The sequence below is a fragment of the Chelonoidis abingdonii genome, chromosome 17, assembly GCF_003597395.2.
Source record: "Chelonoidis abingdonii isolate Lonesome George chromosome 17, CheloAbing_2.0, whole genome shotgun sequence".
NCBI lineage: Eukaryota > Metazoa > Chordata > Testudines > Testudinidae > Chelonoidis > Chelonoidis abingdonii.
In genome coordinates, this window is record NC_133785.1 from 15,506,598 (window position 1) to 15,525,384 (window position 18,787).

Sequence of the window (18,787 nt, forward strand, 5' to 3'; positions counted from 1 at the left end):
GCCAGCAGTTCTGAAGACCTGCTGTGCTGTTCCAAAGCCACACTGGCTAACTGGAACCGGTAAGAACCAAATTTAAGTACTCCACTGGTATCTCCAGTTCAAAGAGCAATTAGTTTCATATTATAAGGAGTAAGGCTACGATTATGTCACGGAGTCACAGAATCTGTGACTTCCATTGACCTCCCTGACATTTTCTGCCCTGGGGCTAGAGCTCCCAACCAGCCCTGCCCTTGCAGCTGCCCAGCTGTGGCAGGGGGGGCCCCCCGCGCAGCTGCCCAGCCTCAGCGGGGATTCCTCACAGCTGCAGCCACGGTCAGCAGCTGGGTGACCCTGCAGCTACCAGGGGACTCCACAGCACTCCACCTCCAGGGGCAGGGGAACCCTGGAACTTCCACGCACCTCATGGTAGTGTACCTGGAAGACCCAGCAGCAGTGGGTGCTGAACCCACCTTTTGTCAAGGATATTTTTAGTGAAAGTCAGGGACAGGGTACTGGCTGCCGTGAATTTTTGTTTATTTCCTGTGATCTGTCCCTGACTTTTACTAAAAATATCCGTGACAAAACTTGGCCTTAATAATAAAGAATTGGTGTTTTTACTAAAAGCTAATCCTAGATTTCTGTTGACCTCACTTATGTGACTGTAGCACCTCTCTCAGGCAAAATGTCAGTGAACTTCAAAAGTGTTTAATAAAAGTGCTGATGTTAGATCTTGAAACTGACAAACTGTCTGATCTGAGTTCATCACACAGTAAATGGTTTGCTGTGCTCTGTAGATCAAAATCCTAACACTGAGATCTTAAAAAAAAAAAAAAAGCAGCCATTTCCCTTCAGGCCTCTTGAGAAACTGTCTTGGCGTCTGAAGTAAGATAAGAATCATTCAGAGTCCCTATTTAACTTCATAATGTTACATGCGTATTGAATCAGGATATATTGATGAAGTCACAAGTTGCAGTGGAAGGGAGGCAGAGTTAACCTCTGTCCTCAGTTCTAGTTAAAGTTATGTTTGAGTACTATTTGATCTCATTCCCAGTTTGTAAAGTGAAGGACAGAGCTGCGAACGGGATTAAATTTAGGAGCTGAAAAACAAATCTCTGTAGTTATCTAGATTGATAATACAGATTGAAGGGACAAACATTTGTGTCAAATGGATAAATGGATACCAGTAGATGGATAAATGTACCAGCTCATTACTGAGCACTCTGCTGATGTACAAAAAAGGTAACTAATATGGACAAAATGAAACCAATGCTGTATTCTTCTCATCATCCAGTCTACAGTGCGGTAGGAAGCAGAAATACAGCAAATATGAGTAGTTAGGAAAAAGAATTAAACTCATTACTACATGCTTCTTTTGTGGAAAAAGCTGATAAACCATTTGCAAAATAATAATATTGAGAAATAAGAAACAAAAAATAAAATCTATTAAAAATACAAAAAAATTTCTGGAGTAGCTAAGAATACATCTAAAAAGCAGCACTATACTGTCCTCAGACTTAGAGCATGTTCTCACTGAATCTGCATGTGGAAAATCCAATAATATAAATGAAAATTCCACATGTGGAGCTTGGGGAAGTCATACCCTATGGATTTTCTCCAATTTTACATATTTCTTCCTTTCAAAAAGGAGTGTATATTGTGACAAAGTTCCTCCTCTACCTTGGTGGGTCCTGCGCTTATTGGCGGATTTGCTTGCCTCAGAGATCTTCCCCTCTGGTGGAACTCACAGTTGGGGTCAACTCCTCCTGTGTCTGATCAGGAGTTGGGAGGTTTGGGGGGAATCTGGGCCCGCCCTCTACTCCGGGTTCCAGCCCAGGGCCCTGTGGATTGCAGCTGTCTATAGTACCTTCTGTAACAGCTGCATGACAGCTACAACTCCCTGGGCTACTTCCCCATGGCCTCCTCCAAACACCTTCTTTATCCTCACCACAGGACCTTCCCCCTGGTGTCTGATAACGCTTGTACTCCTCAGTCCTCCAGCAGCACACCCTCTCACTCTCACTTCCTTACGCATCTTGCTCCCAGCTCCTCACACGCATCCCACAAACTGAAGTGAGCTCCTTTTTAAACCCAGGTGCCCTGATTAGCCTGCCTTAATTGCTTCTAGCAGCTTCTTGATTGGCTGCAGGTGTTCTAATCAGCCTGTCTACTTTGTTTCCAGAAAGCTCCTGATTGTTCTGGAACCTTCCCTGTTACCTTACCCAGGGAAAGGGGACCTACTTAACTTGGGGCTAATATATCTGCCTTCCCCATCAGGTTCCCTTTGTTTAGCCCTATGACCCCATTCCCAATCCTGTTTTTTTCATTGGTTGTCCCACGTAATTATTTGGTATCACAGACCTGTGGATCCTCCCCTTAGGCTGGGGGGAGGTCCTTTAGCAGTGGGTGGGCAAAGCCCGCCCACTTCCTGGATACCAATAGGTTCACTCTCCTGTAGCCATCTGACCTGACCCTGTCAAAATATGAAAGTTTTGTTAAAAAATTTCCATAGAAAATCCAAAATTTTTCTAAACTTTTATAGCAACAGTTGCAGTGATCTGCGTTTTCAAAGGTCTTTGTTGTTGGTGGTTTCTGTCATATTATGGAAGCAAAGAATCCATTGTTAACTTGTGCAAAATAAAAAATCCTTCTGGACGGAGGTACACTAGCAATCTAGCTACAATGTATTGATGATTCTGCCATGTGGAAAACCTCAACATCTTGAACACACCCTTATGGTGTATTTAACACCCAAGGACTAGAAAATTAAATTTAAAAAAAAATACATTGAAGAGAATCTCTCTCTCTAGAGTGGAATGGCAGTCACTTCACTAGGCAGCTATACGGGCACCAGAGGATTTGGGTGGTGTTTTTTAATTGACAACCCTAGAGATTAATATCATCACATATGGTTGAACAGAACAGGTATAGCAATGGCAGTGCAAGTTTCCTGACATCGGTTCACTGATGTGCCTCTAACCATTTTCCTAAGGGACCACCTCTTAGTGTGAGAAAGTAATCTTCTTGCCCATTCTGTTGTTGGCCTCACCTGAAACTGCTAATAGAGACTTTTAGGACCAGCTGCGAAAGAGGTGGCATCCATGCAAAACCAATCACTAGGAAAAGGATTTAATAATTCCAGCTCTTTTTGCAAGAGCTAGTGCTCAGCCAATAAGTAATATATATTCCAGTTACAATTACCTGAGATGGATTTAGATCTATTACCTGGAGAATAAAAAGGTCCATGCCCCTTTACAGAATTTTCAAACCACGTAGTTCCCTAGGGAAGGTGGTTTGAATAACTGCATCCCTTAATCATCTTATATTTTAATCTACTGCCAAGTTATTTTTTTAAAACCAACGTAAAAAAAAAAAAAGATAGATTTTTTTCCCCAGTGCTAAGACCATAACACAAAAACCTGTACAGCTTTGTCAAAATCTATCAAATACATGCACACAACTCAAACTAAAAATCAAAGGAAGCTGTATACATATTCATGAAAACAGAATTTAATCTCTTGAAGTCTAAATTATACCTTATAAATACAGTATTATATAGCACAAGTCTGTCTCAAATGCAGCCCCAGGGAACTGATCGTATGAATACTTAACCGAGCACAACAACTGTTAAAGGCTCTGAAAAGGGAAGTGCCATGCTCAGAAATAAAATCTTGCCAAAACCTAATTTACTTTCCATACTCCTGATAATTTAGCCCTTCTTTTAGGATTAGACCAAATTTTTCTTAGAGGTAGCCTGTGGAAGAGATTTATATGCCCAAGGGACTACAGGCATCTCTTCTCTAGTCATACTACAGTATAGCTACTAGATCAAACACACTGAAGTGAGTTCAAACATCTTGCCTATCCCCCATATCTATAAAGGTTGCTTTTGTATGCAGAGCTATGCTCTTTCAACAATATTTAAGGACTATCAGATATATTGCTAACCAAATGCTGGCATGTCTGCTTCCTAGATAAACTACTACTGCAGAAAAACATATTTTCATGGCTCTTTACTCTGTTTAAGTATTTGTCAGAAGAACCTCCATGTAGAAATAAAATCAAATTAACTCATAGCTGCAGTAGAGTCATGATTAAGTTACCTTTTTTAACAGATATTATTTCTTACTAAAATACAGATATTTTATTCATTCTCACTCTTCAGAGAGCTTAAGCTTGTTCTATAACTCACTGTAGATTTTAAGTCTACTATCTCAAACACCTACTATTTTAGTGGGGGGAAATGGCACAATCCTGCAAAGCACTGAATGCCCACTATGAGATGCTCAATTGCCTCAGCTCCTCCTGAAGTCACTGAAATTAAGGTACGCAGCCTCTTGCAGGGGACATGCAATATTCTGTAGGATCAAGTCCTACATGAGTCTCCAAACATCTCATATTCTATATGGTGCACTTGTAAATTTGAGAGACCTACAAACAAAGCAGAATATCTTCAGAATAAAATGTAAATTTGAATTGCATTGTTATTTGATTGCTTTTTAATTATTTCAAATATTCAGCTTTGACATATTCTTTGAATGTTGGCTCAAGGCTCTATTTTCCATCTGATCGACAGACTTTTTGTCCACTGGAGGTCACAGTTCAGTATTAGTAGTGAGGATTCAGCAATATTACATGCAAATGAATTATCTTAAACTGTACTGCTCCACTTTAAAATGTCATTTAAAAGTATGTCAAAGGTGCCTGAGCATATGGCACCCTTTTAAATATCTCTCTGAAAATTAACACCTTCAAGAGTCAAAGATATATTAAACATACCTTCTTGAGCAACTGGGCTACGCACATATTTTTATACTGGTTTCTTTATCTCTGTCATAACATCAAGAATGGATATATAGTTGCAGTTTGTTTCTTAAAGATTTCACAAGAAACATAAGCATTCTATGTCAGAAAGATTATTATGGTGGTGAATGATGAAAGTGCTCTGCTGCTGTTATAACTGTGTCACTTGCCACTACTGAGGTTTACACTGTCCATTACCACTGCCCCTTTTATGTTAGGGGAAAAAAGTTTTCCATAAAGATTTGCAAGATACTCAGATATGCATACATATACACAAAATAAATTTTGAAAAGCACAAGCCCTAAAAGCATGTGATAGCATACCTGTGCATCTCTTATTGAAATGCAGATCTGAACATTAAACACAGAAATATATTATCTTTACCTGAAGTGTTTGACTGAACCGCTTTAACGGGGTTGCCCGCACAGGAGGAATGAGGCTTGCTAGTGATGTAACTCTAGAAAGAGGCTTGACTCGTTTGTTACTAGGCTCCTGTAGTTTAAAGAAAAGGGAAGGGGGGGCGGGGAAGAGAGAGAGAACATGAAAAAGGCATCAGAAAAACATTTATGCTAGTTTTGTTAATTTTCTGATGTGAGCAACATAGACACACAGCTCTGGTTGTAAACAAATAATTCTAGTTTATAATGCTGGCAACGACAGATTATCCTTGCCTGGCATATACAGATCTGAGCAATGACTGAAATATCATGTAGTAGGCAGAAGTAGTGGCATGACCAGGAAAGACGAAAAGGCACAAAAAAGAGCTCCCTCCATATATAGCATCCTTCTACTGAGATACTCCTTTTAAAATGGTCTGTTTGCGGGGAGCACCCCTCAAACTGAAAAGTGCTCTACAGCTAATGCATATTTTGATGACTTTGTCATTAAAGGGAACATGTACAAATACAAAAAATTCCAACCCCATTGTTTTTGCTCTGTCATTGTAAGTATGTAGTTCTGCATTTCATTAACATTTTATTCTAAAAAGTACAAATTAAAACAAAAAACAGTTTGTGTCATGTTTGTATTTACATGTAAATATACATGCATGTGCATATTCATATAGATGTGTACACACAGTATATATTTAAATGAAATAAAAAAACTTTTCAACAAAAATCTACTGTAAAAACTAATACTTTTCTTCCCTCACACACTTTTTAACCTATAGAATGCCTGCTTTTGTGAAGTATAATATTCCATTTGTTTTGCATACAAAAAATGAAAATATAAACAATAAGTGCAATACAAGGAAAGATTACAAATATGTAGAAACAGAAGTTACCCTTGGTTTGCTAACCTCCATCTGACATTTAATGGATCTTGAACAGCACATGCAAAAGGCTACTTTTGACAGAAAAAGAGCCAAACCTTCCAAGTGAAGTTAAAAAACCCATCCAACATCATAGTTTAAGTATATCCTATAGCAGTTCATCTTTCTTTTTCAGCCATTTTATAAAGTTTGTGTAGGCATCCTCTACCTCCAGTTTTCTAGACAAATCCTTAGGAGAATGTACCATTTCATACTATTCTTTTGCTCAGAGATATGAATCCTTTTAGAGATGTGGATTTCCCATCCTTCCTGGTATTTAGAAAAATCCCAGAAGTAGTAACTCACGATTTTCATTACTGGTCAGCAATATTCTGTTTCATTAGCACAGCTACAGAGAAGAAAGATGAGAACCAGCAAATAATTTATTTCTCAGCAGGCAGAGCGGCAACTCCATAAACATCTTGTGAAACGCAGGACCAAATTGTTAACAACCCCCCTCCCCCGCAAAAAATAATCAATTTCCCCACACATGGAATGTGGTGCTACAATCACTTCAGCACCAAAATAAAAATAAAAAATTCAGCCTGCACTCTTTATCTTCATCATGGAGGTGCCATTCAGATTCTTTCCTGTCCAGCAACCATCTCTTTGACACAGCTTTTTTGAAGGAGCATTTTTTTTACGTCACTGCAGCACGACTGGCATACTGAACACACTACAGAATCTTTCAGCTTCGACTAGAATTCTCATCTGACTGGCACCTCCGTCATCAGCTGTTTTGTTTATTTTTTAAATTCATAATGCCAATCCACTAGCCTCCCATAGTAAAGACTGTTTGTCATTAATCATACTGCAATGCAGTGAAAGGACACTGAAGTCCCAAGGCGAAGCGAGTACTACTGTATACCTAGCAGCAGAGATTACTTGGGCATGTGTTATCTCTAATGCTACTAGAATCTGGTATTTAGAACTATGCAGACTGAGGAATCAGGACAGCAAGAAAGGCAAATATATCTTCCCAGAAAATAGACAAAGGGGACCCTTGAGAGAAGATTCTCCTCTCCCCTATTGCTGTACCATTTTCCACAGGTTTGGCATCTTTGCTGCTCTGTATGTGGTCTTTGGTCAAACTAGAATTATGTTTCTGATATAATGGCCCAAAGTCAGCTCTGGAGTAAAGAGATGTAATTTGGCCCTACATTATATCACAGTGTAAACCTGCTTGGAAGTTAGAAAATCAAATTCCAATTAAAAATCTATTAGAACTATCTATTAATCTCTGTGCATATTAACAAATCTCTCTCTCACACACACACACTTTCAATCTCAAAATTTAAATGCAACAAACAACAAATATTAAGATTTTAGCAATGATATTGTGATACCCATTAAGAATCCCTAAGGAGGGTAAATTTTGTTACAAAGCTAGTAAATTCATATTCCACTGTGTCTCTTAAGTGTCTTCTTCAGGACCACTGTGAGTGAAACTTGAATTACAGTCTTTGAGCAAAGTCTGAGACTAGTTGATAAACAGGAAAAAAAAAGTATAGACCCACTTTCAATTTTTTATATACTCAGTGTTCGTCTGCATGTGCAGTTTATTAATGGCTACAGAAAGACTGCAGGTGAAGGGCTCAATCCTGTACCTAATTTTCTCAACTGTCTGGGGTTCATAACCTCAAACAGCCAGGTAAATTGATGCACAGCAGCAAGTAACCCTGAAGAAGATTATTCTGTGAAAAAGAAGGGAAATCACCATCCTTTTTGGAAGATAGGGGAAAAGGAGGAAGAGAAAAGGTGTAAATTAATTCCCTGAAACACTGCTCCATCCCTGAACAGCCCTAACCCTATCTGAACACTCCTTTTTCCCCACATAGGGTTGCAGGAGTTATTTTACGGTTCCAGTAAGAGGAGAGGGAAGAACTAGAAACAGGCTCCTTAACCTTTTTATAATAAACCATTTCACTATTCTGCAGGGGATTGTGAGGTTTGCTATGTGGCAATCTTCATTCTTATAGCCAAACTGCTCAGGAGACAAAATATTTTCACTAGTCTCTGCACTTCAGAGGTTACCTGTTTGTAAACATAGACATTAAGGAGAAGAAATCAACCTAGTTGCCTCCACTAGGGGCTGCTGCAACCACAAGAAGGATAGGCTATGACTACAGCTGCCAGCTGTAAAAGAGCCAGAAGTCATTGTCAGAACCTACCACAGTAGCCACTGGAGTCACAATAAGCTGACTAGGTCACATATATGTGGGTTTGTTCTTTGAGGTCTTATTCCTCCCATCACACTGATCCATTTTACCTATGGCACTTAGTTCTGATAGCAAAGGGAGTTAAAAATCTATACTACCCATTTAGTTTATCAAAATCTAAATTATTAGAATCTGTAGAACAAATTGAAAGGGCTCATACAAACAAATTTAAGAATAAAATCAAATCAACACACATCTGCAGTGTGTCTAGGACTCACTCCAAGACAGTAATTCAAGATAACATTGCAGTGTCAGAGACTTTGGAAAATAAATCCAGGGTCTCCATCTCCGCATTAGGTTTAAAGAAGGAATTTGAAGTAGATAATCTTATTGCATTGAATTTTCTTTAAAACAAGAAAATAAGTTTTTTTGCATACAAATGTGACAGTTTGGGACTATGCCTGGGTCAAACTGTGAATGCCACGGTTTGAGAATGCCGTTTTGTGACTATAAACTTCATTGCGACTTTTGATTTGCAGAGTAACCTCCCTGCTGCTTCAAGACACACAGATTATGGTGAAAACTAGTCTAATCTAGACACGGTCGGTAAATTCTGGATAGCGTGTGCTCATACTAGGGAGTCAGCTGAGTTTGGTTCTGAGATACCACATCATATTGTGATGAAGAAATAAACAAGCTGGAACAGAGGAGTACTCTAGAAATATAAAACTTTGCTTCTTCACTGTAAGTACCCAACGGTATTTACGTATTATACCTCATAGCTTTTGTTTTAATATGACTCACTTCCTCTAAAAATAAGCCTTGATTTACTAAAACCCAGGGTAACTTTAAGACTGCTGCACAGGAAGGGGAAGTAATAGCCATAGAGAGCGCTTATACCTCATAAGATCGGCATTCTGCTTTTTGGTGTCTGGGGAATGCACCTATCATGCAGATTCACTCATGTGGAGCCAAGGAGCCCCAGATGGTAGCCACCTCCTAATGCAGCCCTTCTGTCAGTTTTCTCCCGAATAGTGTTTCAGTCCTTTCCGATCTTTCTTCTACTGCATCATAAGCTAGAAAATGGTAATTTTTAAATTATGTGGCATCTTAACCAAAAAGTAAATTATACATCTATTTTTGTATCTGCATAATCATATTATACACAGGCCACCGCTTAAAAACCCCGAGCCTTAATATCTAGGACCCTATCCTGTGGTGTGCTGAGCCCTCAATCCCTACTGAACCCAATTAAAGTTGAGGATGCTTTGCACCTCAGAGAATAGAGCTCTTACATTCTTGCAATTTACTGAGTTCTAAGCTGATATTATTGTTTGCTCTTCACTCAACAGGACAGCATGCAGTAGTACAATATGTGGGTAGAAAAGTCTGAAGCAGGGGCCAAGAGCCCTTGCTGTCATTCAACTCAACCACAATGCAAAGGGACTCTCTTGTTAGTTTATTTAAAGAAGGGAATTCCCCAAAGTTCAAAGTGAGAGCCTCCTGGTCAAATTGAGTTAAATTTATTGCATAATACTGGTTAGTTTTCTATACTGTCTCATTAAAGCAGGCAGCCCACAACCTCCTAATTTCCACACACTGTTGGGTAAAGCACTCTAGTAAAGGTCAGTTTTAAGTTTTCTTAGCAGAACCTCGCTCCACCCACCCATATTGTCTGCAGAATGACAGAAGCAATGACCTGGATAACATATGCTAGAAAACCCATATAGCATACAACCAGGTGCCATACAATAGGGCTCTGTTTGACTTGCTACCTAATTCTGAAATTTATTTTGATGTGCTCTTTTAGGCAATGTAGTAATTTTTACCTTCTAACAATTAAAGTCCGAGTGTACATGAACTGATCACAATTGTTTTTCCACTTGACTTCCTGCACCCCTTATCAGCAACTTCAACAAGGGGACTGTGTGTTACATACCTCGTGTTGAATTTAACAAAACAAGCCCAAACAATCCCCTGAGGAGTCATTATACCTTTGTCTATAGCAACCTGCAACACTATCACCACCACATTGTGTAAATTTGTCTGATTATTTAGCACGTTCTTTATAAATTCACAAAAAGTTTCAATTCAGGCTCAAGCAATAGTGATAATAGAAACCTTCTAAAGAAACTCAGCATTTTAAAATATAAACATCTTCCCAAAACCTTCATCAGAAAAGGTTGCAAATGCAGCTCTTAGCAAACAAAATAAATGAAATTGGCATGGATCCATTAGCTATGCTTCTTAGTCAATATATCATGGGAAAGTGGAATTAGTAGTATTGACACTGTTTAGTGTCCAGAATACTTCTGGATCTGTCAATCTTTGAAATAAAAAGAAAATTCTATACAAACCCAAATCAGTTTTTGTTGTGTTTTTCTTGTCACACAATCAAAAATACGCTAGTTACTTTCCTTTTTATCCTACTCCCTTTACCTATGTAAATCTAGTAAAGCAGATGTTCAAAAGTATTAACTCCTTGACAGTGCAGCATTCATTACTGGTAAAGGGTTTCATTCTGGAAAACAAATTAGCCTCAAAAGGGTTAACCGTGTCTCTAAAAGCTGAAACAGTGCAGTGTCTTTGTTTCAAACACAGTCCACAAGTGTTGCCAGTAAAATAAAACAGAACCAATCTGTTTCAGACACTATATTTCTGGCAAGGTTTCCATACTCATTTACTTTAAACGTTATTAGTTTTTAGTCAACATTATAAGAGTATGTCAACATTTGTCATGGCAGAAAGCCCAAAATTATGATTAGTCGGCTACTGGTTAAATTGGACCACGATTAAAAAGTTCTAATAAACATTCTGGAGTTCAGCCGAAAACCACATTCAAGTTCTGTTCCACAGGATATTACAAATACTTAACCTTCACCAAAATTAAACACACTCACACGGTACAATAGGTTCTCTCTCAGTATAGCAAATATTTCACCTGACAGTAAATTAAGTCATGCCTAGGCAGTGTTTATGCTGGTTTAGAAATTTAAAAGTAGCTGTTCCTTGTGAAAACAGAATTAACTCTTCAATCAGTAAGAGCAGATGAGCTAACTCTAGGGCCCTATCTAGGCAGCAGAACTGAAAAATGAGCTCCACAACAGCAGAAGCATTGACTGATTGGATGTTCTAACCCATACAATTCTCAGGGCTGATCTGCACTACAAAGTTAGGTCAACGTAGCTAAGTTGCTCTGGTGAGTGAAAAATTTACACTCCCGAGAGACATACAGTAGTTAAACTGACCTAAGCCCTGGTATAGACACCATTAGGTTGACAGAAGAATTCATCAGAGGTACCCGCTTCTCAGAGAGGTGCATTTACTACAGCGACAGAAGAACCCCTCCTGTCACAAGCATTATACTATAGCAGTGCCACTGTAGCATTTCTAGTATAGATGTACCCTCAGTAACCAATGGGAATCCTTGGATCAAGCATAGAACTCTCAGTGGTTTCCTGAGCCTTGAGAGCCCACTTCTGGTATATTTTTATTAGCTGCAGATTTACCTTTGCCTCCCGATAGCTTAGAAATATTCCAAATTTAAGTAGTGTTAACTCTTGTAGAGCTGTAGGAAGCAGGGGCTGGGGGAGAGTATGTACTATAAATGCAGCCTGAGATATTGTTACAGCTATTAGGAACCTATCCTTAATTGCCTACAAAAATCCATCCCAAATCATAGGAAATATTCAACCTGAAAGCACTGCCAAGAAAAGGAGAGGGAGACTAAGAGGAGAGATTGAACTCACAATGTAATTAATCCATATGATGCATGGACACAGATGCCTTGATTATCAGCTAAACTGCACCCATGGAGTCTCTCTGATAGAAGGAACTCTGGTTCTTTCCTACAAAACCACTGGTTAGCACCACTTGAAACCGCGCCCCCCCCCCCACTTGTGGTAGTAGTAGGTCTGTTATCCTCGCATAAGAAGATAGAAATAGCCATACTGGGTCAGACCAATCATTCATCTAGCACAGCATCCTGTCACTGACAGTGGCCAGATGCTTCAGAGGAAATCAACACAACAGGACGATTTGGAATGATCCATCCGCTGTTGTGCAGTCCCAGCTTCTGGCAATTGAGGTTTAAGGACACCTGGAGCATGGGATTGCATCCCTGACCATCTTCGTTAATAGCTATTGATGGATCTGTACTCCATGAACTTATCTAAATTCTTTTTTAACCTCGTTATACTTTTGACTTTCAGAGAATCCCATGGAAATGAGTTTGACAGGTTGGTTGTGCATTCGGTGAAGAATTATTTCCTTGTTTGTTTTAAACCTGCTACCTATTAGTGTCAGTGTTCACACATAATGAACCAGTAAATTACAATAATCCAGAGTCAGCTGAACTTGAGTACGGAGTTACACAGCAGGGGTTCTCAAAGTTTTTCTTTCTGAGGCTCTCCTCAATATGTTATTAAAAACTCCACAGCCCCGCCACAATTACTGTTTTTCTGCATATAAAATCGAGGGCCGGTGTTAGGGAGCAGCAAGCAGGGCAATGGCCTAGTGCCCCCACACCACAGGGGAGGCCTGCAAAGATAAGTTGCTCAGGTTTCAGTTCAGCCTCAGGTGACAGGACTTGGGGCTCTGGGCTTCAGCCCCGCATCACGGGGCTTCGACTTTCTGCCCTGGGCCCCAGTGACTGTACCACTGATCCTGCTTGGTGGACCCGTGGTACCTGCTCGTGGGCCCCCAGACTCCTTGTTGAGAATCACTGTTATAAAGGATGGTGTGGGGAGCTACAGAGGAAGGTTGGTTAGCCGGGTAAAAGAGGTGGAGGAACAGCTTTAGCAGAAAAAACAAATCAGTGGCAGGGCAGGGGTTGAAACACATCATCATTCCTTCACCACCAGGAACTAGGCCCCATCCTATAGGAGCTGTTGCCCCATCAGCATCTCGAAAATCATGGATCTGGAATCCTTAAAGGAGGCAGCAGTTATAAAAGATCCTGAATACAAATACATCTGGGCCCAGTATCAGGATATCTGGGTCTAAGAATATTGTTACAGGACAGAAGGTATAAGGACTTGCAGAGGAAGCCAGAAGATCCTGGAAAAGGAGGACAGTAACTGGGTGGGGAGAGAACAAGCATCCCTCATGCCAAAAGGTCTTTCCAAAAGCTATTTCAGTCCCTTTTCCGTAGTAATGAGCCTCAGATTGACTCACCCACCATCTCTGAGCCTAAGCTCTGCCCATCAACCTCCCTCCCATAAGAAAGTGGTGCACTCTCTTTACAAAGAGTTATTTTTATACATATAAAATGCCCAAATAAACTTCATCTAATTTCAATTAAAACAAAGTTTAAAAGACAGGCAGAGCAGTGTCAAACTTAATTAATGAGGGGTGCAGCCAGGAATTCCTGTGTTTCAGTGCTGGCTTTGCCATTTACTTGTCTTGTGATCTGATGCACGTCATTTAATCTTGGTTTCCCCATCTGTAAGACAAGGATAATAGTACTCCCTTACCTCACAGAGTGTTGTGCAAATGAATTTGTATCTGTCCAGTGCCTTGAGGATCAACTGTGCTACATTAAGTACTAAACAAATATTTTGGTTTGCTTTTGAAAAAAGTACAACTACAGCTTACTTTTGTTAAAAATTTGTACTGCTGTTTGTAACAGCTTCAGAGAAAACCAATAAAAGATTCCAGAGAAGACAAGAATTGTGTTTGTAACAAGATGAAAGAAAAAAAATCTGGTTACTCTTGAGCTAAACTATTTATATTACAAAAGGCCAAAGGGCCATATTTGATTTCTAGAATAAAACAGCATAGTAACGTCACTGAGGCTCTTTTCTACATATAGTACTCTTACTGCATAATATGGTAAGCAATTTCAATGTTTTTATAAAGCCTTCATATAGTCAAAATTTGCCTGTGGCACAGTTTAGAAGCTGGTTGGAAGACTTGCACTTTAACTCTCATTCTAGGTGAGCACTGCCATGTCCAGTGCTGCACATATACTCCATTTTATTTATAAATTAGGCACTTGAAATTTGTGCACATTCACTAGTGCACTGCCTCTGCTTAAAATATTTTCAGAGTGGGCCTATCGCATACACAAAAGTGATCATTATGGGCCTGATCAAGAGTCCACTGAAGTCAATAGATGACTTTACACTGAATTCATTCAGGCCCTACACAGCAGCTACACTTAGAGATAGATGTCTTCTACTGTTAAAAAAGGTCCTATACAGAACAAAAAGGGCTGCCCGTCACTATAGGAAATGTTGCCCCTCAGAAATTATAAGAGCATATGCCATGGCATGCAAAGGATATCCAAGCTACATCAGTATTGATAGGTGACATAGTTATACTGTCAACTGCCTTCCAAATGCTAATAAGCATTTCTGTCCTCTAAGGTGTCCCAAAAGGGTTAGTTCAGTGATAGACTGAAGGAGGTTAGCCCATGGAGGATTCTAAGTGACCCACATTAAAATTCTGTTACCAAATTGAATGGCAGGTTAGAGTGATTTCTCTGTCTCCACTGGACTTAATCCCAACCTCTGCAAACTGCTAGATCTGAAAAAATGTAAGTGTTATTACTAATTGTATTATGGTAGTACACGGGGATGCCAATCAGGAGAGGGGTCCCATTGTACTAGGTGCTGTACAAACAAAGTAGGAGGAGATTCCCTTCACTGAGTGGCTCTCATTCTGACTCACTGGGCTTGGAAGTTACAAATATTTTTAAAATGTGTTTTTTTTTCTTTCCAATGCATAAGACAATACGTAGTACCTGAAACTTTTAAAATACATCCAGTGGGAGAATACCCCCAAACCTCACTGCAGAGTCTCAGTCCTCACCTTCTGTTTTAGAGTTCACAAGCTAAACAATGCAATATATGCAGTAAGCATTTAGGAACAAAGTATAAACATTTCTAACAAAGTACACCTAATAGGAGTTGGACGGTCGAGCAATGCAGTGTCCTCATTTGTGACCGAGAAAGCATTTTTGTGTAAATAAAACAGCTCATACCAGTCCCTGACCCTTCTTTGTGAGCACACGAGCCCCTAGGGTATAGATTTATCACAAAGTAAGGGGAACTATTTGTGGGAGCCCCTTGTTAAAATGTTGGCACTACATAACTGGTTTTGGTCCTTGACCTTTTACCCTTTCTTGTCTGACTGCACTTCTGTCTTGAACCTCAGTCACTCCATTCACTCTGATGTCGCTCAGTCTACTCAAAGGACTTCAGTGGGAGTTTTGTCTGCAAGGAGTGTAGGATGGTGCCCCTAGCATTTAATTTGCTTTATTTAATACATCAAGTCCTCACTGTATGTAAATATACAGTCCCAAGCAAGCTGAAGGTTTCACAATGAAAAGTTATTTTTATGGACAACTGCAGCACAGTGTGGCAGGGCCCCCTTAGCTTCTGTCCCTGCTAGGCTCACAAAGTCACTCTGGGGTTTGTTACCACTGGTGCACTTTATACTCTGGCTTGTTCCCACCACCTTTTCACCACATACAAGTAACCCTTCACCATCTGCAGGCAGGAGGGAGGGGAGAGCTACCTCCTTACTTCCATTCCCTGCCTTTTTCCTTTTCTCCTGCTTTCCTCTGGCTTCCTTCCCCAGAGGCTTTTATGCAGCTCCAGACTAATTACTGTAAGTAGTAGATGTCTCTGCCTCCCCAATTAGAGCAGGCTGGAGGTAACCTGGCCCTAATTTGTTCCCTTAACGAGGAGCGGGCGTGACAGAGGGCTGGATCTGCAACCCTTCGCCCAGCTCCTTGTCACAACAACAAATTTTTAATTTTTACCATTTGTTGAAAGAACAGAAGAGCTGCAGATTAAGCTAGGAAACAATGATGAAAAGGATCCTCATATTTTAAGGACTGTTCTTTTAAAAATTAAATTGCTGAATTTCAAGTCTTCAAAAGAAAAGTGGTGGGAAAAAGTTAAAAAGCATGTTCAAGAGAACCATTTTGCAGAAAGTCTCTTACATAATTTGAGCACAATTTGTGCAAAAAGCCTGAAGCTTATTTCAATACTTACGGACTTCCTTACCACGACCCCAAGACAAAGGATCTTCCTTTGTTCTCTTTAGAACACTGTTAGTAATTTTCAGGCATATCTCACGTGTTTTAATGTTGAGTCAAGAAAGTTGATGCAACACAAAGGCCAATAGTGCTAAATAAAAAACAACTCCGATTCATTTTGAAGTTAGCATGTCATTGCTTTTTACCCTTTTACACTTTACTGGTCAGATCCCAAAACCCATTGCCCTGTGATCAGGTCTAGCAAATCCACCACATCCAGGAAGAACTCAAGGAACAACTAGCGGAGGCAAAGGAGTCCTACAAACAACATGTGGACCGCAAAAGACAGAAGGGGCAGAACAGGGGTGGCCAACCTGAGCCTAAGAAGGAGCCAGAATTTACCAATGTACATTGCCAAAGAGCCACAGTACTATGTCAGCAGCCCTCGTCAGCTCCCCACCCCCCACTCCCAGCACCTCCTGCCCACCGGCAGCCCTGCTGATCAGTGCCTCCCCCTCCCTCCCTCCCCACTCTTCTCAATAGGCTGTTTCGTGCCGTGCAGGAGGCTCGGACGGGGAGGAGCGAGGCCATGGCAGGCCCAGGGGTGGGGGCGGAGTCTGGGGCAGAGCCAGGGGTTGAGCAGTGAGCACTCCCTGGCACATCAGGGCCGGAGCTACAGGAGCCAACTGTCCAGAGTCGGTGCCTATACAAGGAGCTGCATATTAAACTTCTGAAGAGCTACATGTGGCTCCACACCAGCAGATCATCCCATAAACTAGATCACCAATATCTCATACAGTTTCAAATTTGCCAGCTAATTAGTACTGTCCCCATTAAACTCTGCTTGCACAGGTCACTCAAAATACACTGCATTTGCCACACTTCTATGAAGGGCTTCTGAAGAGAGAACACATTTCCAAGCTGAATGCAACCACTCTCTGACACCTACGCAGGTTCAGGTCCATGAAGACCCCATGATCAAGCAGGTAAATTATGCTCTTCTTTGAGTAATTGCACATGTGCATGCCACTGTAGGCATGTGCAGATCCTGAGCACAGTTGCCAGAAATTTTTCCCCTCAGTGGTACCCATGAGGGCGGCTCAAGTTTCCTCTGGTGCCACATGCTCATAGCACTGGTGTAAAGGGCCCAGCTGACCCTGCACCCCCACAGTTCCTTCTTACCGCCCATGACAGTTGCTTGGCAAGTTTTCTCAGTGATCTTAACTTTCCTATAATTGTATATAGTTTAGTTAATTAGAAATAGTCATTTTAGTGTAGTTTGTGTACATCTGTTAGTTAACGGAGTTTTGGCTATTACCCCATGTGGAGGCATGCCTTGGTCACCAGGTTTCAAGCCCTGTGCCTCCTGCAACAAGGCTATGCCCCTGAGCAACCTCCACAGTAGCTGCCTGAAGTGCTTGGCAGACGCTCACGTTGAGGACAGCTTCCAGATCTGCATGAAAAAGGACCAGGAGGCCAGACTGAAGTTTATGTATAGAGGCAGCACTGAGACCTTCCTCCGAGCCCAGCTGGTCGGATTTGGGAACGAGAACCTCAGTGTCCCAGAGAACAGTCCTAGGAACCAACAAACCATTTACACGCCCCTGATCTAATAGAAGCTTTCCACAAAAGCAACTGAAAAAAAAAAAAAAAAAAGAGAGAGACTTGCCTGGAAATACGATAGGGTCACCAATGGGGAAAATATGGTGTGACATAAGGAGCAGAAAGTCTAAAACCTGGGTCTGCAGATTCCCCAGGTAGAGACAGCCTCCACCTAGCAGCCCTGGTTGTGGAAATACTCAGCAGGTCATGAGCCTCAAGAGCCCATATACACGCGACTTGCCACTCATGGAGGGCCTGATTGTGCTCAGGAATTGCAAAGGTCCTGCCAATCTATCCTCACAGAAAGAAGTCACACCAGTGATTTGGAAATTACTAGTATAAGTTATGTTCTTTTATAAGGTTAAACCAAGTGCATACAGAAATCCTATCATGCAGCTATGCCAATTACATTATTTCTTACAGATCAGTCCTGCTGCTAGGATATAGTCCCAATATCTGGTTAGTAATTCTAACAACTAAAGTTCTTAGTGCTCCATTATTCAGCACCAGCCTCTGCTGGGGATGCATGATATAACCTCCTGAATTCCCTTCCAAGCCTATATTTCTATTATTCAATTTGGTAACACATTGCTATACCAAATAAGGCATGCAGAGGGGATATCTAATATTGTTTTTTGGTGACTTTACAAATGGGTATCCATGAAGACACTAGGGTAAAAATGAGGGAGGAAATAAAGATTTACATAACTATTTTGAAAACAAACTTTTATAGTTGTTGGGATGTGCTATCTGTACTCTCAAAGTCCTCTTGTAGATCTACTTGCAAAACTCTTGATAAACTGCCATGTAGACATGTCCTCAAACAACACTGTTCATACTGAACAACTATATTGTTCAGGCACTGCTGTTAATAAAAACCTCATCATCAGCCATCACCTGCCATAGCATTATATTATTCTCTGACAGGCAGATTATGCTTCTTTGGGC

General features: G+C 40.7%; 1 protein-coding gene across 4 annotated transcripts in view; it reads right to left on the reverse strand.

The window, feature by feature from the left end:
- The window catches only part of ARHGEF3 (Rho guanine nucleotide exchange factor 3), a 256,764-nt gene that overhangs the window by 32,236 nt on the left and 205,741 nt on the right, over nt 1-18,787 (reverse strand). For all 4 annotated transcript variants that reach the window (XM_032798832.2, XM_032798833.2, XM_032798834.2 and 1 more), the window contains one exon: nt 5,164-5,271. In XM_032798832.2, coding sequence (XP_032654723.1) covers nt 5,164-5,271 — 108 coding nt within the window. The remainder of the gene's footprint in view (nt 1-5,163; nt 5,272-18,787) is intronic.